Source organism: Lagopus leucura, unplaced genomic scaffold, assembly GCF_019238085.1.
Source record: "Lagopus leucura isolate 7727_CA_CO unplaced genomic scaffold, USGS_WTPT01 Super-Scaffold_739, whole genome shotgun sequence".
In the NCBI taxonomy this organism is placed as follows: domain Eukaryota; kingdom Metazoa; phylum Chordata; class Aves; order Galliformes; family Phasianidae; genus Lagopus; species Lagopus leucura.
This window is the reverse complement of record NW_024962255.1, coordinates 13051420-13073712: the sequence shown is the minus strand read 5'-3', so window position 1 is coordinate 13073712 and position 22293 is coordinate 13051420. Positions and strand designations below refer to the sequence as shown.

Here is a 22293-nt window from a genome sequence, read left to right as displayed (position 1 = left end):
AACACTACTTTCTCACATTGCTATTTTATTCCGTCCAAGCATTTTATATCCTAACAAACCAGAATAAATATGTTTGGCACTAAATACAAAAACATAAAACTCTCATCAATCTAATGCAACTATAGTACATCGAGCTACAGTGAACCAGTGAAGCTGTCCTTAATGGTTGCAATATATTTCAAACGGTTTTATTTGTGTTTATTTTTATGGGGACATAGAATATATAGTTACAGTAAAGAAAAATTAAAAGGTCATAAATATTAATTTGCTAATGCAGTTAGCAAATAAATACACCAGTTTGCTCAAATCAAGTATTTAATAGATTGCATACAAATAAGAACTATTTCAAACCTTAAACTTGGACAAAACTGTCAACCCAGATTTATCCCAGAGCAATTTCACTAATTAATTTATAGAAAAAAAATAGATCAGTATGTTACATTTTCTAGTAAAATTCTGAAAAATAACCTCTTATTTTCTTCACATACTTGTAAAATCATTTTATTTCCTTGACATTTAAAATTATAGTTAAGAAATTTATACGCATGATCTCAGGGAAAGGTAATTTCATTAGTTTCTTAACTCAGTTTTCCGTGAATACCTTTCACCATAATACAGTGAAAATCAGTGAATGTTTTTACAACTAAAGGAAAAAAAATTAAATACTGTATGTTTAAATTTAAAGATAGAAATATACGAATTACCTTTTTACTTCTTTGGCATCACTTGCAATGAAGAATCCTAAGGTACCTTCTTGAATCTTGACATGGTTTCCAGGATTGATTAATATACTGCTCAGTGAAACAAAAGCAAAAACAAAATGATAAATTTTAATTACTTTTAACGTAATGTTCAAAACTAGCTTTATTTTATTCTACTATAGGGGACCCACTAGTTATGAAAGGCTGCAAGGAAATTTTAAGCCATTTTTCCTTGCAATTTGCAACCAAATTACAGTTTTTACATGCCATCATTTTTACGAAAACTTTACTTTGAGACATTCACATGCCTTCTCCCAGAATCACATTAACTGTTTACATATGTATTCTTATGTTTTTGCATTAAGTATGGATTATACAAAATCAACAAAGCCTCTCAGAAACATGATGTGTGAAGCTGAGTTTTTAGATCTCTTGCTCTGTCAATTCAAGATATGGTGAAAAGAACAACCAACCACCACTCAATAACAATACAAAGAAGCCACTCATGAAGATAAACCCTTTTATGCAAATTTTTGCCAATTTCCAGTGATACGGAATGTTAATGGGACCCCAATCTGGACATAATATGTTATTGTTCAAAATAATAAATGCACACATACACTCAAGGGGAATGGTACAAGACAACCAGTCACGATAGCTGAAAAAACATAAAATGAATTTAAAAAAATTTTAAACACTGCTATGTAGGCATGGAACAAAAGAAGCACAAAAATAACCCAACCGCACTGACAAAATAACCTCAATTAAATATGATAAAGGAAATTATGAACTGCTATCAAGAAGTGAGATATTCTATATCTCTTTATTAAATATTTTTATTTTCTTGAAGATTTAACTCTAGATATTAGCTAAGGTAATTTGCAAAGTACAAAGCTATATATCCATGCACACAGAGATATATTTTCCAATACCTTTTGCTATTGTGTAATGTAACTAAGCTTTGACTTGATAAAATTAAAACAGTTTGCATTTTTTTAAACTTGGTCTTTGAAAATCACAGTAAGATAAAGTGTTACTCCATTTTATAGATGAATTACTAATGACTCAATTGAGTCAGTATGAGGCAAAATATTTATTTATTTAGGATGCCTACAACTTATTTTTATTAATATTTAGCATTGCATATCTCTTTATACAGTTTCTTGGGACTTCTGCTGCAAGTAGAAATGCTCAGTGATTGGTTCCCAAAGTATTCAGAGATCACCTGTAAAAAGTTTTGTTTAAATTGTCACACAGTTTTCCTATGGCAGGAACAGAAACCAGTTCTAAAATAAAGTGTTTACTCAGATATCCTTCCTCTTCCTTCATTCACAGTTTCAAACTTAGCAATAGTTTAAAAGCAGAGAACTAAAGAAAATTTGAGTGCATCACCGCAAAAAGCAGCTCCGCAGCACATTTCAGTAGTATTGCAAAAAATAAAATGTGATGATTTAAATGATGTCTACGTATAATGCATACAGGTAAGTGAATATGCATTAAGATTGCACAGCTGAAGTTCACATCTTTTTCATTTCTTAGTTTATTGGGCTTACTGGTTTTGCTTGCAAAACAAAACATTTATTTAATGTTTTGTTTTGTTTTTTAAATGCAATTTCCCAGCTTTTAAAATGAAATAAAGCTGACAGAAAACAAAGTAAAACAGAACAATCAAACAAAACTAAAACAAAAAATCATTTGTTCAAATGAAATAAGTCAGTGAAGTCACAAATATATTGGAAAATTTAGATTTCTTGGACAAAGTTTTGTCACTTGAGTCAATGTACCAAGTCAAAGCTTTCTGGCTGTTCCAGGGACAGCTTAGCAGGCTGCCATTAAGGCAGATTAGATGTGCTTAAATGTGCTCTACTTGGACACTACTAGGAAAAAAAAAAAAAAAAAAAAAAAAAAGAATTGCCGACATATAAAGCCATGAGCCCAGGTAAAACCAGGAGGCAATCTTTTTGCTAATAACAATCTGAAGTTGTTCTGCCAAAATATTCCATCTTCTTAAATTTACCTGCCGTTATGTCTCAAGCCTTTGCTCCTTCCTGTGTCCTTATTTTTATTGTCATTTTGATGATAATTTAGCTGTAAGAAGTCTACAGAAGCTAGTCTCATTTGTTTCTAGTAAGCTGTTCCTTCTAAAATATGCAAACATTTACAATGCAGTTAGGTTTGACTACATTTCTTAAGTATCAGTGACTACTGCTCTGTCAGACTAACACTTCTTTTATCCCCGTCTTTCATTCTTTGCCCTTAATTGTAAAGACATTAATTACAGCTTTTCAGTGAAAACAGATGAACACATTTCTTTACATAGACAGAACTTCCAGAACTTCAAGCTTGACAAGGTAATAAGCAGGTCTTTTAAAAGGCAGTGAACATAATCTTAAAACAGAAGTGATTTAAGTTGCAAATGTAGTGTGAACATGCTATTGGATCTCGAAGTTTCCTGAGACACATGAAATCAATTCAGTGGGTCAGTATAGACTTTTTTTGTCAGATCTTTTATGTCATTCATAGCTTTTTTCACAAATACATTGTATTTATAGCCACAAAATATAGATGTGATTGCAGCTAATGCAGTATGACCCAAGCATCAAAGACTTTGGTCAAAATTAAAAATTAATTTGCTCCATTGCTGTACTGACAATGAACTACAAGAAAGGCTCCAAATACTTTTGTTTTATAGGCACACACTGGTATTTAACCAGATCACAGTCATGAGCAATTTCTACTGAGTATATATGGATTTATTAAATATGCTGCTTATTAAAGCAGCAATTGAATTATTTCTAGAACTGGGGTGTCATAGTTGAAACATAATTAAAGTTATGCTCTGATAAACACAGTAATATGTACAGTAAGCGAAATGTTTTGAATTAAAAGACTTAATCATAGAGGGGAAAAGGAACAAATAAAAATAAAACAGGCTTTAAAGCCTACCAAGAAGAATGCATTCTTCAGTTATTTAGAGATGCATATATCTCTTAAAGCAGTTCATGAAAATGTGCACAGATATATATTCCCCTAGTTGTGGAGATAAGTACATGACAAAGTAATGACTCATTTTTATATATTATCAAGACTGGGAATTTCCCTTGTCAGCAACTTGCTGCTATTTACTGCTCTTTTTGTTCTTACTTTCAGGATAACAATTTAGACAGCACTGAGAATGGGATTCACCTCATCTGTTTTAGAATAGAAGCTGCTTTCAAGAACTGAAGTCTGAATAACTAAAAGGAATTAATTAGGTCTACACTGATAAAGATAGGTGAGATGAATGCCAGCATCAGGGATCAATTGAACAACTAATCCCTTCATCAAGGAAACCTGTCTGATTGAGTGGCATTTCCTTGTTGTTTTTTTTTTCTGATTTGCAGATACCCTTTTAAATGCTATTTTTATCTTAAAAAAAGGAAAAAAGAAAAAAAAAAAAAAGAGAAAAGAAAAAAGAAAAGAGAAAAAAAAAGGAAAAAGAAAAAAAGGAAAAAGGAAAAGAAAAAAATCAATTGTTGAATTAAATGAAACAAAAATGGCAAAATTTTGACTAAAGAAATGACAAAATCTGTAAAAACTTATTTTTAAACCTTGTGGTAGATGTACTGTACCATTCCCCACATGACTAATATAGTAAAAATATCATATATTAAATTCAGAAATATAAATAATGACTCACTGTTGTTAATAGAGTAACTAAAACAAGACTATTTGATATTACTGAATAAAGCTATCACACTGTTAAATAAAGACAGCTATTTTTCTTGTTCCATGCCACGCCCAGATGAAATGTACCATTATTAGCCTAATGGCCTTTTAAACTATGCCATGTTATTCACACTACAGACTTAAAATTACAAAATTAGCCTTAGGTGATGTGTATTTTCTGTGAATGATTCTATGTGGAGTGTGAGGGTAGGTGCACAAATCCCATAGTGGGAGTTGTGTGCATACCAGCTTCACACTGCATGTAACTCGTGAGTATTGCTTCTTTCTTCTGGGCTCTATCATTGACATTAATTCAGATTCATATTGTTCTACACAGAAAAATCCAGTAAGACACTAAAAAGCATACAAGGCAAAAGACACGGCACATTACATGCTACAGTATATTAACTTTAATTACTACAAGCATACAAAAAAAGGTTGCTCCCAGGAGTTAAGTCCTTCACAATAGTGTCTACTACATCATGGATGTAAGGTGTTTTTACTGGGGCATAATCCAAAATTGTTCAATGGTGCTGGTAAGTTCAGTATAATTTAAATAATTAAGTTATTCCTTCTGGTTCCAGAAGTGATTTATTATCAATACAATGAAGCAGCACAATACAGTTTATTCTGGGAGCAAGCAACTTTACTTTGTACAATACTTCTTCATATTGTTCATCATGCCAGCGTTCACATGCCTTAACCACAAGATAATATATACTTAAAAGCAAGAAGCGAAGTAGAGGTGCAACAACTGCAGATCCTTGAAGATGCTAAGTGTTGCAGTAACTTCTCTGCAGTTGGATCATATCAATAATGCCAAACTGACAGGAAGCCACCTCTCTTTTCACACATCTACTTAGAAACCACAGGAGAATAAGACTAAAAATTAAACATAACACACAGCACACGCAACAAAACAGACGTGGAAAGTAAACTTTAGGGAATATGATGAAAGAAATTAAAATGTCTGAAAAATGAGAATGGGTCTCTGAAAAGCAAAACCAACAGATTGCTCTAAGCAATTAGAAAAACAAATGGGAGTGATGGAAAAAAAGATGAGAAGAGAAGGAGGAGAGGAGATGAGAAGATATGGAAAAGCATGCCTTCTTGATTCCATTAAAACCAGTAGCAGCACGATAGAATGTTGAATAGAGAAGGACTCTCAGCATGGTGTAGTAAAAGAAAATGATACACATGCCATACCCCCAAAAAAAATCTTAGAAAAAAATTGAGTAATATATTCATAAATAGTCTTAATAAATGTCATTAAAATGAATGTGATGTACAGCACAAAATATCCATGGTACTTTCACTGGAACAGTACAACAAATTTAATGAGTACTGTATTACGATTAACTGGGCTCAAAATGCAAAGAATCAGGCATTAGGTTGTTGTTAATGGAAGGTGAGACTACAAGAGAAAATGAACCACTGTACTCTCAGACGTGTTTTGAAGGAAGACTAGGGGAAGAAGGACATCAATGAACTTATGAATATGGAGACGATTGTCAGCACAAGGGCTGGTAAAGACGAAAACTACATCGTCATGATACAGTACAAATGAAAAAAAGACAACAGGAGGGGTTAACAGTAAAGTCTATTTTTCAAATGTAGCAGTCTAATACACCAGTGATTCCTTAAGGGGACAAAAAGCCTAAAACACATACTGTCGTATTTTATATTTCCTGCAAAGAAGTTAGTGCATGAGTCACAAGAACCAACAGAGAGACAAAATGCTATTCCTGTCTCCTTTTTGAGATTGGGGGCTCATATATAAATATACACACATATAGATATATATATATATACACACATAGACAGATGAATATATATATGTATATATATGTGTGCATATACAGAGAAAGATAGACAAAGTTGTTATCTTCCTGTGTTCTTGGCAAGGAATTAGTCCTGAAGTTAGAAGGAGTGGAGGTAGGATTGAGGTTGGAAGGAAAGGTAACGAAGAGGGCATACCGCTTTCGGCTTCTGCAAACGACAAGAAAAAAATTGCAAATCAAACACTTTGATAGGAAATCAACTGACATCAAAGCAAAAGCAAAAAAAACCTTTATATAAAAGTCTCAAAGGCTCAAAGGTTTTTCTGCTGAGAATGAGGACAAATATATGGACCGACAAAGAGAAAATTTAACAAAAGGAGTAAACAGAAGGTGCAAAAGGGAAGAATCCAGGTTAGGTTTTCCTTCTTGCTTATGTGGAAAAAAAAGACAAGGAAAAATGAAGCAAAAAATATCACTAAAAGGAATTTTAGACGAGGAGTTTGAACATCTGCATTTAAAATTGATATTTTTTGCTATCCATTGAGTAAACTCTGCTAGGACACACTCAGGTTGATGTTCCCCATATTCCTTCAGCATATTTTCCTACAGGTGAAATAAAACCTTCCAGTAAATGAACTAAGAACATTATTTAAAGTATTTGGCCTTCACCAGGTATATAAACAATTTACTAACAAAATGCTTTTTCTTAATAACAATGACTATAATACTTGCAGAGATGAAGGAAGTTATAATATTAATGATGGAGGAATGTCTCATACTGTGATATGGAACAACTAAAGTGCAGACCTCAGTAGCTGGTCAGAAACCCTCTAAAGTCAGTCACATTTTGTACATTGAAAGGTTTCTGTGATAACTGAGCAGTAATTCAAATATTATTAATGATATAAATGTAGATCTAAATAAATTTAAGTATAGCTATAATTAATCTTTTAAGTACCCTGATGAGAAACAATTGTATAAATAAAAATTAGGCCATATTTTGGCTATTATTTGACTCCATATTTATCGTATCTAAGAATACATTCCTTGTATCAGGGCTTGCAAAGCTCATTTTACTTCAGAGCACTTTCACATTCTGATTTTAAGCAATCTTTTAAAATCATAACTTGTTTACAATGAACAATCTAATACATCTTTCTGTAGCTTTAATAGGAATTGTAGGAAAAAATGAAAAAAAATTGAGCAGGAAGCTCAGCTAGTGCTAGCTGGCATACTAATATTGACTTGGATAGATTTCTGATGATTTGAAATGACTACTGATCTCAAATTCCCTATGGTAGAATTAGCATAAATTTTTAGAAAGCCAGAATCAAGGAGACTGGCTGAAAAAAAATAAAACAAAAACGTCATAACTTCAAAAGTGAAAAAACTTTTAAAGAACTTAAAGAAGATACTAAAATAGTGAAAATTCTGTCACCCGCTCAAAATGATAGTGCGATGTTTTTCTTAACACTGAGGTGAATATTTTAACAGGGAATTAGAAAGTATATAATGACCTTAAAATTACCACTTGTGAGAGCTGCACACATTTCACAATTCACTTTGTGGTTGCTTTAGCAGTCATTGCAAAGTGATGAAAGCAGATGAGACTAATCAGATATATAGTTTACCTCAATATACTATACGTATTATATATGTATAATATTATATTAATATTATGCCTTAAAACTAGTCACAAAAATCAAAGTGGTGTAAGATCTTCTCATTGAGTTGGCAGAAGGAATGATTTGAAACTTCTCTCATCCTATACCTACTTCAGCTGTAGCAGAAAATAGCTTTTTCTACAAAGGTACCACCTTGATACTATTGCAGTCTTTTATTTATAATAATTATTGTTGTGAACTATGTAAATTTCTCAGTATTTTTTAAAAATATGAATCCAAACTGTAATCATAAAATATACGAGTACATATCTCCTGTTGATCACCCTCCTGATAGAATGAATGTTATCATAATTAATTTTCTCTTCACATTTATGGATTATCAATGAAGAAATGAAGATGTGAAGTAGGGTAAAGTATGTCCAAAGACAATCAACAAAAATAATTGGTAAATGATAAATTTATCACGTTCAAAGACCATTTTCACTTGTAAACCATGTTATCCTACTTTTTATCTTAATTCTTCATCATTTAAGAATGCAAGGAAATATAAATAAACGTAAGTGAGAAAAAGGTTTGTTATATTACATTTCTGATTAGATTAAGAGGCTCCAGTGCATAAAAGCCAGAAATATGTACTCAACACGTGTTGAAGAACACAGGGACAAGTAGAACAGTAAAATTATCCTGCAGGTAGCAGTTCGATTCTCCAAAGAGTGAGTATAAAATTATCACTGCTTACTAAAGTCAGAAGTTACTACTGTGGATCATGGTCAATAAAATGATATGACTACTTAGTTTACCTGCTTTCTTTCCGTTATATATGTTTGTAAAATCCAACTGTTAACATCCCTTCATTAGTATAGCTTAATGCAATTTCTTTTCTACCAAACTAATTCACTGTGAACTTTTACCTCTGTGGACTTGAGTAACAGGAAATATATGATTGGATCACACTGTTTTACTTTTTGTGGGACCTTCTGCATCACTTTGTGATTAAGAACTCAAACCAACTTCCATTGAAGTTAGTTCAAATAATGATATGAAAGCCATGAGTTATCTGTTATTATTGAAAAAGACTGCAATATTAGCACTTATGTAACTAAATGACATGCAAAGTAATGACAACCTAAAGTTGGGCAATAGTTGTCAGAGAGAGCCAAAGGAAACCAAGTATTTTCCAAATATTGTAATCACAAAATATATTAACGTACTACTGCTGTTACTAATGCATTCTTCTTTTTTTTTTTTTTTTTCCCCTACAAAATTTAGATTAAACTTTTAGGAAAAATATTTTTACGTTACATTTACTTTATATTAGCAAATGCAGAATTTAGTAATCTAATGGAAAAGTATTTATTTTAAGATAAGCCCAGATGAGCTGGAAACATTAAAAAAATCTGTTGTGAAAAAAAAATAATCAATTTCTTAATTAACATAACGTGGACAAAAGTAAAATCCAGTATCACACACACCACCTCATATATCACTTACCCCACAGGAAGGAATCAAGCAAAATCAAGTATAGGCCATGGAAATACTGTCATTAGTAGTTGCAATAATTGATTTCTGTGTCAAGTGTCCCACATAGGTTTTATATAGGCATTTATAAAGGAATATACTTTCAAAACCTCAGGAATCATGGCATGAGCTCAAATAATAGAATTGATTCTCCTTGGAGGAGAAACAATTGCCCTCAAAGGTTTAGGTAATTGGTGGCAATAAAAATATTATTTTGTCGTATATGTAACTCCAGATTTACTGTAACACTTACAAATGTCACTTTTGACAGAGAAAACAAAATTCAGATCAAAGTCAGAATTACCAGATTTTTGTTATACGCCCCTCCGCATGTCACAGAGCACATGTAGAAGAATTTTTGTACAAAAAGAAGAAACACTTTCTGTCCATGAATTTATAGTGATTTATGATCAGGAAATTTATTTTCAGATAAAAAAGGTGTCAATCAGTTGGCAATTTCAAAACTACGTGTAACTTTGAGTTACCTGATGGTGTTCATATATAAATCCTTTGTCGTAACTGATACCATATAAATGTTTATTCTATATTTCCATATATCCTGTATCCTATGAAGACTGGCTCTTCCAAACTGATTTATATTAAATTATTTTATAAATGTTTATTTTGAGAAATAAACATTACCATAATTACTAGTGATACCACACCTGCTTTCCACTTTTCTATTTACAGTAAATTGTTGGACTGTTGGACTGTCACTTAAAGCTGACAGAGTATAAACAAAAAACACTGAGCAAGGTATGTTTTTGTTTAAATAAAAATGAATTGCACTTCTGGAAGTGGACACATAACACTGTACCCCTACCTTACACTAAGTATTATAACTTAAATTGATTTGGGTGAGGAAAAAACAGAGCAGAAATAAAAGCCTTTTAGCGCTACATAAAATGGTGTAATGCGATGGCATGACAATTATACTCTGAAACATTATCAAACGTATAAGGACATCTATGTTTATTCTCAAATAAGCAGGCAAAATTCTTGACAGTGCATTCCTACTTCAGAATTTGTAGTCTTGGACGTACCTGCTTTCTCTTTTTTCCGACTTGTATTCTATGGCTATCATTAAGAGCTTTAGTTTCGCAAACACCAGTCTGCAGGAAGACAAGAGGTCAAGAGTCAGACCTTTTTCACAACTGACATTGTATAAATAGACATGGCTGAGAATTTGCACTCATTCAGATGTTTACCCAGTCTTCAGTAACATATATAGCTCATATATTAAAGTCTTTGTTTTGAAGATAATAAATGCTTCTTCATAAGTACTATAAACTGACAACTTGAGAACACATCCTAAGCAGCACTACTACATTACTAGATCTACTTAAGATATAATAACAACTGTCATAATTCAAAACATAAAATTGCATTTGACTATAGCAGTGGATGTCTTGAGGAAATTTTTCAAATCTTTGCTAAAATTTAGTCATATTTTGATTGCAGTGCACAAAACGTGTATATATACTGGCCAAAAGCAGGAGTACACTAATAGTATGTCAGCATTTATCAATTTCTATGACAGAGAAACAGCATAACTGGAAGCTATTTCTGACCAGCACATGGGAAAATGCATGCTGATACATTAATACACTTTTCTTTTTTTTTTAGTTGTTAGTAGCAATTTACTAAAACAAGTATAATATTCTTTATAAACTTGGAGAGTGGAGTTAGTACAGCAACACTTGTTTGAAGCTGACAACTACTGTGAGAGCAATCAAAGAAACCCTCAATGTTTTTTTAATAACCAGAAACCAGTGATTTTACAATGTTATCATTGAAATATATGCAAATTTCATGCTACTTGCTTCCTATTCTATGAAATTGGTCATGCATTCTTCCACGCACCGTTCAATTATAGTATAATTATAATGGAAACATAAACCTCTGTAACTTAAACACACGAAATAAAGAACTGTGCGGAGTTTACTGAAGTTTACTGTGTGCTGACCTTTACTGAAGCAGCCTTTTCATATTTGTGACTGGACAGCTGACATGGCATTAGGGAGCACAATAAGACTTACAACCTCTGTTTTCACATGCTGGCTCTTGCTGTCTCACAAGTGTGTCTAAGGAGACTATTTAGCATGTACATGTTGGCTGAATGAGGGACAGAGGGGATGGCTGGCCTCTTGCAGGGATGGGACAAAGGAAAGTTTCTGCGAGAGCTCGAAGGAAAATGTAAAATATAAGGAGATTTCTCTGGCAGATTCAGATGAAATCTGATTTTACTCACAGACAGAAGATGAGAAAACTTTATTTAGAGGAATGTCAGGACAGAGTCTGACTTAGCTGTTAGCTGAGCTGAGCTCAAGTTTGTGGGGTCTAGAATCCGACATGTCTGCAACACTGAATAAAATTCAGAGTTCAGGAAAAAAAAAAACAAAAAACTGCTATAGACTGATCCAATATCACTGCTTCAGAGAGGCAAAAAACTGTAGTGAGCATATGATGTGTTGATTAGGTCCTAACAGTCTAAAAGTGCCTCTCAGATGAGTTGAATAAAACAATTCATATATAGAAGCAAGAACTTAACACTGACAGAGAATTCATGATGTCTTACTCTGCAATAGACAGGGGCTTAATCTGGCATCAGACTAGAAAGTGCTACTTCTTCGAATACTCTCACAAAAGAAATAATCTGTTTTGGAGCTGAGAGAGAATGCAGACAAATGTTGAGCCTTGCCTATGTTTTAGTAGCTTGACACAAAAGTGAAATCTATTTCTGTGACAAGCACTGTTATAAAAATATACCACATCGAAATATAGATCATGTACCAAAATTGCAACAATATGCAACAATATGTTGGACAAATGCAGAGTTAATATCTCTAATATTTTACCTTTTAATTAAATAGATGTGAAAATATGACTGTGCTAAACTGTCCTATACTTGTGGCTATGGTATGTACTGGAACAACCTTAAGCATACAATTGTGTCTTTCACAGAAAAAATGTAAGACAAATGTAAGTATTTTCAGTCTCAAAAATTAAAACAGTAGTATGGCTTAGACCATGGTTATATACTACATGTTTGATTGCAACCAGTGCTACAAAGCTCTGGACACCACACTACTTATATGACTGCACTAAATCTGTCTCAATTAATGAATGGTTTTCTTGGAATGGGACATAAGCCAAGACAGTGATGCTGACAAACACTACTCAAAGAATGGGATTCATTAAAAGAAACAATAGGACAGCTCTTTCAAGTAAATAATTTAAATGGATTGCTGATTAATTTGTCCAACACTGAAAACATTTATGGTTTCATTTACAATCACTTAATTCCAAATCTCATAAGAAAGCAGCATTATAATGTTTGGAATACTTCCATGCTGTGATTATTTTAATGTTTACTTTATTTGATTTCATCTGATGTAGCAACATTAGGACTGTAGCAAAGTGACGTCTCCTGTAGAAATCTCTGATTTCACTTGAAAGCATGTAAATAATTATGCTTAATAGTATGTATTTCTACTTACTCACAAACTGCAGGGAAGGACAAACCCACAAAGGCACTAGACAGATATTCTGTATACATTTCATTTGCAACTCCTTCCAGATAGTATTTCTGCCATGTATCCTCCTCAATCTAAAAAATGAAACAAACAAACAAAAAAATAGATACAGAGATCTAAATAAAATGAAAAACTTCATTTAAAATTATGAACAACTTTTTAAACATGCATACATTTTTAAGTAAATATCTTGGTATGTCACTCAAGTATTTTGACAATATTGCCAAGAAAAAGGACAGTCAATCAAACATACTATGTAAAAATGAATCACTTGATTATTGGCAGGAACATTTAGCATGACATGAAATAAGGAAATGGAGAGCTTGAGGAAAAACATCTATTTTCTTTTTCTGAAAATTCTCTAGTGAAATGGTTGCATTATATTGCTACTTTTCAATTGCTTTCACCTTGTTCAGAACTTGGCTAGCACACACAAACACACAAAAAAACATCATTAAAAATTCTGAAAATTCATTTTCTGCATCTCTAGCTAGCAGGAAACAATGAGAAGTAGACATACTGAAATGGTTTCAACAGTCATAAGTGTTTCAGAACAGAAACTGAAGAAAAGCTTTACTGCCAAATTCAGACATTTTATTGTTGAAAGAAAACGAGTCAGATTTTGGTGAATTTGGTGTGACATAATAATTGTGGGTTTTTGTTTTTTTTTTTCAGTATTAAAAATATACTGCAACAGCCATTTTAAACATGATTTGTGTAGTATTTTATATATGTTTTGTTCTACATACTTAGTTTAAATTTTGGATTCACCAGTCTTTTCCTCCTGCTATGTCATTAAAAAATAAAATAAAAAATTAAAAAATCACTCTTTCAAAGGAATATTTAAAAGAAAAAGGATAGCAAACTTCTAAAGAAGTCAGTGAAATATTAAATACAATTCTTTACTTTATACTTTATATTTTATTTTATTTTACTTTATTTATTTTATTTTACTTTATTTTATTTTTTTCTGATAATAGGCTGCCAGGTAAGAAGTTACTTCAGTTCTGAAGAAGTAAAAAAAAAAAAACCTGCAAGAACAAATTGCAATATGGAGAGGATTCAAATCATTTCCTCCCTGACATGTGGGCTGCAAACAATCAAGAGAAATTTTTTCCATATACATTGTTTCACCATTCGGAGACCATGTGGGATGCTAGAAAAGATTTGCATTGTGTTATTCTCCACCACACACAGAGAAGTCATATCACATTTTTTATAACTCGTTTATTTATGTGAAACTTGCAAATGTTGCTGATCAGCAGCTCTTTATATACAGAAAACAGATAAAGTGCAGACTGGGTAAAAAACAGTAATGATAGCAATATGTTTGTTACTTATGCTCTATTTCATGGCTTTTTCTTTGACACCACCTGGGGTTGGAAAAAAAAGTGCAAGGAGAAAAAAAGCATAAAGATGGCATAAAGAAAATAAGAGTAAGGCTGTTTTCCACTCAATTTCTCATTTCTAATTTCTTCCCTGGCTTTCTTTTCTTTAAGCAACCTGTTTCAATTTGGAGGAAGAATTTAAATAAAGTAACAAGCACATTCTTAGCCAAGAATCAACAAAAGGACTGGAAAATAACAAAATTCATTTACAAAGCAGTGATCAAGATTCATAGATACTGGTTAGCATTACATTTACCTTCATAAATTCATTACAATGTTGAAGATACTTTCTTTTATGTTACTGTGAAATACTAATAAATGAATTTTAAGAATCATTGATATATGAGATGCTATAGAACATTACTAATGAAGAAAATATCTTCTATTAACAATTAATTTCACTTATCCTTTCAGATCAGTAAGGAGAAAAAATATATTCTTTTTAATTTAATCAGGTACAGATCCCTACTGTTTCTTGTTGATTCAGTTATTCAATGTATCTGCTTTGGTTTTGGCATGTTATGCTTATATACCTTGTGTGCTTATAATTCAAACCTGCAGAGTTCAGCAAATCTAATGTAATTTTCTTCAGCCTACTCTGTTTATCAAAAAAACAGAAAAAAATATTTTGGTAGGATTTTTAAATTAAAGTTAAGATTTTAAAACTGAAGTTTAAAAAATGATATGCATTCTTCTATGATATGCTTTCTTCTATGTCCATATAACACAAGAATCCTGCCACCCATTAAACTCAGACTTAAGGATCTACTGAAGTTTACTTTTACAATTCTGTTCTCCACAGCATTGTTTCTGGTGGACTTCTCTGTTTGTTTGTTTTCCCAACTACATACATGAGAGGAAAGGGCAAATAAGAATGGATTATTCTTGAATGGTAGCTGAAATGAACTTGTGAAATTAAACCTTTCCCCATCTTCACCCATAATGCCTTTCAGTCCATGGAAATTGCTTGTGCAAGTGTTTGGTTTTACTGTACATTTAGACATTGGTATTGAAATCTGACACATACGTAGAAGGCTAAAACCAGTTCCTACTTTCTTTGCAAGCTTCTGAGGTTTACAGTCTTATAATCTGATTTTCTTAAATATTATAAATTATCAACTATCCCTTTATTCAATTCCATTGATTCCCTAACTCAAAAGTAACAAGTGCTCTTCAGCACTTGTAAGTGTAATAAAAATTCTTCAACCTCAGCCAACTATTCTCACAGTTCTTCCTGTGTGCAAGAACATTTTCCAAAATTGTTGTTTTATAGAATACCATATAACTAATTCAGATTGGCTTTAGTTTCAAATGAGAGATCTATGTGCTTTTTCATTGCTCATGATAATGTAGAATATTGTAGTAGTTAAAAAAAAAAAAGACAGTATTCTTGAATACTATGAGATGCAATACTTCAGATATCTTGGGAATCTCCTTGGATGCCTGGCTTCAATGGGTTTAGATTCAAAACTATAGAAATCATACTGTTAAAAAATAACGCTGAAATTTAAAAAACAGAATAGTATTTCTATCCAATCACAATGTAAAAGGCAGATTGGTTTTGATCTCTTTAAACAGCTGACTGAAAAACACACTCTGTGGTAGACTTCAGTCCAGGACAAATATATTACTTTTTCCCCAAGGATTGACATTATTTCTAATCAGCACACAGTTCTCAACCACAGCAGTTTTTAGTTGCTATATTAAATGATTAAAAAGATTCTATTCAGGCAGGCCTTTTAAAGAATAAATGTTTTTGAAAACAGGCTACATTAGTATTTGGCCTAAAGCCTGGAAGAAGTAGTTGGCAAAGGAAGAAAAATGTTAATTACCAAGTACTCTGTTGATTATGCAGCCCCCTGAGGAGCTTCACAATATACAGACAAGTTTGCTCTTCCCCCCCCCCCCCCATCTTCAAGCTCTCTTTCCATAGAAGAAATTCACCAAGTAAACCCCAGACTCACACTTCAGAACAACCTATTGCTGCCTAGGTGGCCAAAAATAAATACAAAGTCAGTTAACATATTCCATCAGTGCATGTAAGCACCTGGCTGCCATAAATCTGTGCAGTTTCAATATGTCCATCTCTCAGGCTAGATTAGAAAGAAATGTAGTGGGAGAATTACATATATGTGAGCGTGAGCACAGTTGATAAAAGAGCCCACATTCCTGCTCTCAAAATAGCTGAAAGAACTGAAACTGCTCTAGATCATTTTTCAGACCTCGAATGATGCTTACACAAAAACTTATTCATTTTATGAACCTGTGTTACACTCAAGCACCACATTTCAAATTTTAAAGAGTCACAACTTCTTTATTCATACAACAATAGCACTTTCTGCTATGAATAGATTATTGAAATACAGTTTACAGTTGTAAACATCATCTACATTTTTTCCCTCAAGATTTGCTGGACAATCTTCTTTCCTTTAAATGTTTACAGAACCTTTCTGTTAAAACTGTATCACACATTCTTTTTGAGCTAATTTTCTTTTTATTCAGGTCCATGCCAAAAACGAACATAGGAGATTCCATGTGAGATTACATCTCTAAAACCAAAAGGAAAATATAAGACACAAAAATAATATTTTGAGGTTTCTTAGTTTACTTTAGCTTTAATACTGGGCAGACTGTTTACACAAACCATTTTGCTGTAAAGTAACACATAATGAGTTAAACATGTACAATGTCACCATCAATCATGTTCATTTGTGTTTGACTGCTCAAACATTTATGGCTATTAAATGGCTTTCTAAACACATTATGATGAAGGAGGAAACAACACACATTTCAGAGTTTTTTTCTTTTTATATATATTTTTTAATAGAGAGGTTTCAGTAAATTTTCCTGGCAATCTCCTAACTTGTGTTAGACTCAACTAACATTTGCCCAAGAAATTTAGGAGGCTCTGACATACTTAAATTCAGAGCTCCAAACGCAAAGGAGCAGAAGTCCTCTTAGGAAGTGCACATCTTTCTTTTCAAAGGAGTCGTACTTAACAATTCCGATCAGCGTAGCTGCTCTTCTACAATACACTCTTGATTCACAAACACCACTCAGTAATAGCTATCTCTTTCAAATAGTTTTTAGAGTGAGATAGCTTGCACAAAGAGTATCCTTTCAGTTAAGTGAAGTAATAAACCTTCTACTATCACTAGTTGATTTGGATTCTCATGGAAAAATGTATGTACTCTGTTGTTGGACGTTCATTCTGTTTCAGATTTTAACACTCAAACCTTCTCAAAAATGATGATATCCATTTTAGTTTCCCGGACAATTCATTCTTAGTTAAGTAGTAGACATAACCAATAATAGCACAGTCTACCCAGCATTTTACAGTATTTCTTCTGTGCCATGTAAAGTAACCTAATTTAATTATCTGTACCCTACTCTAACTCTGTATATTGATGTAAATGAGCATGTCAGCAAAACTGGCATTAATTTCTTCTTCTAAAACAAACTTTTTGCTATTTTTCTATTTGTTCTACAAATATAGGAATATTCATAATCAATATGATGGTTTCTACGTTAGTGAAGGGGTAAAGTGCCTTGAAAAGCTCAGTTTTCAGCTCAGAACTGTTTTCACTGAGATAGTCTGATTTGTCAATGTACTGAAATTATTACAAGATTATCTTATATGTGAATCTTAGGTAGTTCCCAAATTTGGCTTTACTGAAATAAAACAGCTTTTGTTACCTGAACATGAGTAGATATACAAGAAGTTTAACTACAGACATAAAAGTGAAGAGACAGGATTTATTTTTGTCCAGAAAACAGGCAATTTTTTCAACTGAATATAATAATCTGGAATATTTATGACACATAAGAATCTGTGGTCTCAGTTTTTGGAAAGGATTTTAAAGGATATCTTAATAAAAATTTCATAATTTTCTCAGAAGACTCTCTGCTGTATGTCCGTGCATCCCTATAGGAATATTCCTGGCTTCTCACATGATAATATTGGGCCTTGTGGGTTTTTTGGTTGCTTTCTTGTGTGGTTTTTAAGGCACGGTTTCTTGTGGGGATCTTTTTTGCTAACTTACACAATGAACTTGAAGTGAACTATGTCCTACCTTGTGACTCCAGTGCTGCCTGTCCTGTTATGAACACTCAAGAGATTGGAAATCATGCATCTTTGATGTTTGGAATCAGTGCCCAAGAATGAGGAAGGAAGCACATGAAAAGGAGCACTGACTGCTACAGTCAGAGCCTTTGTCCAGAGAACTAGTATGACTGCCTCAGAAGTGTAGGAATAACAGGGTTAAAATTTTGCCATTTGAGTCTGAAAAGTTATTTGGATGAGGAGAAACAAATACACAAATGATGTTGAAGGAAGTTTAGGCTTCAGCTCTAACATATGTTCTTTATTTATTGTCACAGTCAGAGGTCTAGTAACAACTTAATGTAAAAGACCAAGATGATCAGTCCTTTCTTCTGGACACTTTTTTACTGTATGGGACATATATAAATCGTATATTTGTTTTAGCAGCAGGGGATTTCCTTTTAAATAAACACATAGTTTCTTTAAAACAACACAAAAGACCAGAAATATCCTCCAAGAAATGAATGACACTCTTAATGGCCAAACACTTGTCAAATAAGAATATAAGTTTGGCAGAACCTGGCTGATTTCCCCATTTGCTGAATAAATCTTCTGTAGGTAAGCTGTTTATTTCTATTTGTTTGTTTGTGTTGCAAAAGCTATTAATGTGTTCCTATCTGTTTTACATTTGAGCCATATTCTCTACTCAGCTCTCTGACAAACTGAATTGCAGACTTAACATACTCTAATATGACAAGACATTACCTTTATGAATGATCTCATGGAAAAGAGGTTGGCTAACATTGTTGAAAGGCCTGGTGCCAGGCAACTCTGAGCTATGAAACCCAGCTTGAGCTCAGCGAGACAGATTGCATCATCCCCTTCTTTCCAGTTCCAACTTGGAATATTTAACAGATGAGCCTATAAAACAAACAAATAAATAAATACATAAAAACCCAGAAAGTGAAGAAGCAGAAATATTTCTGCAAATAGAATACAGTATTGGAGGAGATAGCAGTAAATGCTTTTGTTATTGGCTAGACATTTTCTGAATAGGAAAATTTATTTCAAAAATCTTAAAATTTAACTTTATGCTAGGAAGTGTAACAACCTTTAATGCATATTTTTATTATAGTCAACTTACACATTTCTCAAGTCATATCCTACATATATGCCTGTGAATATATGTAGGATATACTACATATATTAGTATATCCATACTTACATCTGAGTGAGCCTTAATTTTCACCTTAGTGTTGTTGATTTTCTCCTTCCCATTTGGCAATTACTGGTCTACATTGTCATTTAATTCAAAATCACAATAAACAGCCAATAAGAGAATACGTGTTTTTGTAGCTATCCACAAAGAAATGACTTCACTTGAGTTGCCTAGAAGCCACCAATTTATCTTGGGTAGCTTTAGTGCAGGCATGCACAATCTGCAGCCCACAGGCCAAAAGTAGCCTGGCATAGCTTGCACTGTGGCCTGTCTCCTGCTCTATGCCATCATGGCTGTGGCTCTGCCCAAGGCCTGCAACTGCTACTCAGCATCAACCAAATATCAGTCTGCTATTAACCCCATCTAGGCTCAAACCAGGCCATGGGGTGCAGTGCAGTGTTAAATTATGGCAACTATATTTAAGGATTTTTATATAATGGCTAAACACAGTCCTGTGACCAGAGAAATGTGCATTTGTTGCCATTGTGATACAGGAATTTGAGAATAGGTTTCAAGATTGCAAAAAAAAAACAACAACAACAACAACAATTTTTTGGCTTATTTCTCACTCAATTTTCTGTCAACATAAATATATAACTAGCAAATTTTCAAATGGAATCTACAGATTTGCAGTCAAAAACATGATTACATCTCAGAGCTTTATAAGCCCCCTTGTACAAGAGAGAAACATCCCTCCCTTCATAATAACACAGTATTCACATCATCGCTTTTTGGCAGAATGTACATATGTGACCAATTGTTGTGAAGGGCAAAGTACAGAAAATTTCATCAAAAATCTCTGATGCACACCTTGAGATCTCTCTAAGAATTGCAACCACTCCCATCAAACCAGACTGATGTATTAGTTTTACAAAAGCAAGGTCATTTATCCTACAAGTTTTACATGTTTGTTGCTCTTTTTCTATATGCTTTAATTAAAAAAAAAAAAAAAAAACATTAAAAATTAAATAAAATTTTGTTACTTATATACATTAACTGTACTATATAGCTTATGAGGGCTCCTCTGAAAGTAATGCTTACTATTTTATGATGTTGGTTCATGATATTAAAGGCAGAGGCACAGCAGTAGAGGTTGAACCTCCCAGACAATATTCCATTACATTTTCTTACCATGAGAGAGGTGGCAGCACAGGGGCAGTCTAACTAAACGGTATCTGGCATGGGAGTACATATGAAGCAAAAGTGTGTCACTCAATTCCTGCACGTGGAAATAATGGCATTCACTGACATTCATCAATGGTTACTTAACATCTCTGGAGATTAGTGGATGTGAGCACAGTGAAGCTGTGGGTTGTGCACTGCAGGGCAGCAACTGTGTGTCACCTACACTAGTGAAGATTTTTGAGTGCAGCATGGAGACTCTTGTTCCTTGCTGGTGAAAATGCATAGCTAATGATGGTAGCCATATTGAAGAGTGGTTTGTAGCTGACAATTTGCTCTACTAAATATTGTTATTGTGCTCTTTGCATCGTTTTTCCCATGGAAATAAATAGAAGGCATTTCTTTCATAGCAGCCTCCATAGATGTGGCCCTAGACAATTCCTCTTGCAGCTCAGGCAAGCCAAAAATTTGGACACTCATGCTGTAGTGCAGTAAGCTTGGCAAAATTTATGGATGCTGACTGGTTAAAAGCTCATCTGGAATCAGTAGCAACAACAAACACTGTAGCTTTGAGAATTATATCCAAGATGGTTGATAAATGTCAGAGATTTTGATAAGGTCCCTTGCATATATAAATAACACTGAATTAACTAGTTACAGGACTACGTGACAAGGTTTGTTAGGGTGCTCATGTAAGGAAATAAAAATGCTTATTATTAGTGACGCTAGAAAGAAATTGTTCATGAGTGCAATGTAGCAAAACAAATTGCAGAAAGAGACACTAATAGTTATCACATCACCTTATTGTGATACTGCAACATCTGAGTGATAATTCTTATCTTCGGATGATAATTCTTTATTGAAATAACTCTAAAAGTAAAAGAAAAAGAAAACAATTAAAATAGCATTTTAGCTAGTAGGATATTTGGATCACGTATCCCAGTACCTCTACTTCACTGTGTTGTCACGTCCCACAGATAAAACTGTATTCTTTTATTTATTTGTCTGTAAAGCATGGTGATTGAAGTCAAACCTATGTAGTCTCTACATATATTCAAATTCAGTTAATAATCAGCAGGTAATACTAGAGAACACTGAATTTCAGGAATTACTTTGTTGAATGGTATCCTTATGGAATTTGAAGGAAAAAAAATACTTTTGTTTTAGCAGCTCTGTTCAAGATACCCTACTCATTACATTAAACAAATAATATACTTCTAATTATTGTCATCTTTAGTAATTGTTTCTTTGAATCAATATAATTGCTTGAGTTTTCCAATGACATATGTCTAAAACAATTTTCTTTTATCTCCTTTCTCCCTTATTATCTTTTTTACTGTTGCTAGACATTTACCGTATTTAAACAGCTTGAGTAATAATTCTATTTTATATCAATTCAAGTGCAAATTCATCTTCATTTTTTCTGGATTTTGTCAAAGCTCAATACTGAAACTGATATCTGAACTCAAAATTTAAAAAACATATGGCTACTCCCATAATTTGCAACTTGACTCTATTCTTCATTATTAAAATAGGTTAACATATATCCCGTTGTTTGTCCATCAAAAATGAATTCAAAGAATAATTATTTAGAACTGAGTAACAGATAGTGTGATATGAAATGAGGAATATACAATTAAAAATGAAAAAAAA

General features: G+C 32.9%; 1 protein-coding gene across 5 annotated transcripts in view; it reads right to left on the bottom strand.

The window, feature by feature from the left end:
- KCNMA1 (potassium calcium-activated channel subfamily M alpha 1) overlaps positions 1-22293 on the bottom strand; it is a 431920-nt gene that overhangs the window by 100908 nt on the left and 308719 nt on the right. For all 5 annotated transcript variants that reach the window (XM_042863223.1, XM_042863224.1, XM_042863220.1 and 2 more), the window contains 5 exons: positions 21441-21510; positions 19065-19220; positions 12834-12943; positions 10377-10445; positions 705-791 (listed from right to left, as the gene is read on the bottom strand). In XM_042863223.1, coding sequence (XP_042719157.1) covers positions 705-791; positions 10377-10445; positions 12834-12943; positions 19065-19220; positions 21441-21510 — 492 coding nt within the window. The remainder of the gene's footprint in view (positions 1-704; positions 792-10376; positions 10446-12833; positions 12944-19064; positions 19221-21440; positions 21511-22293) is intronic.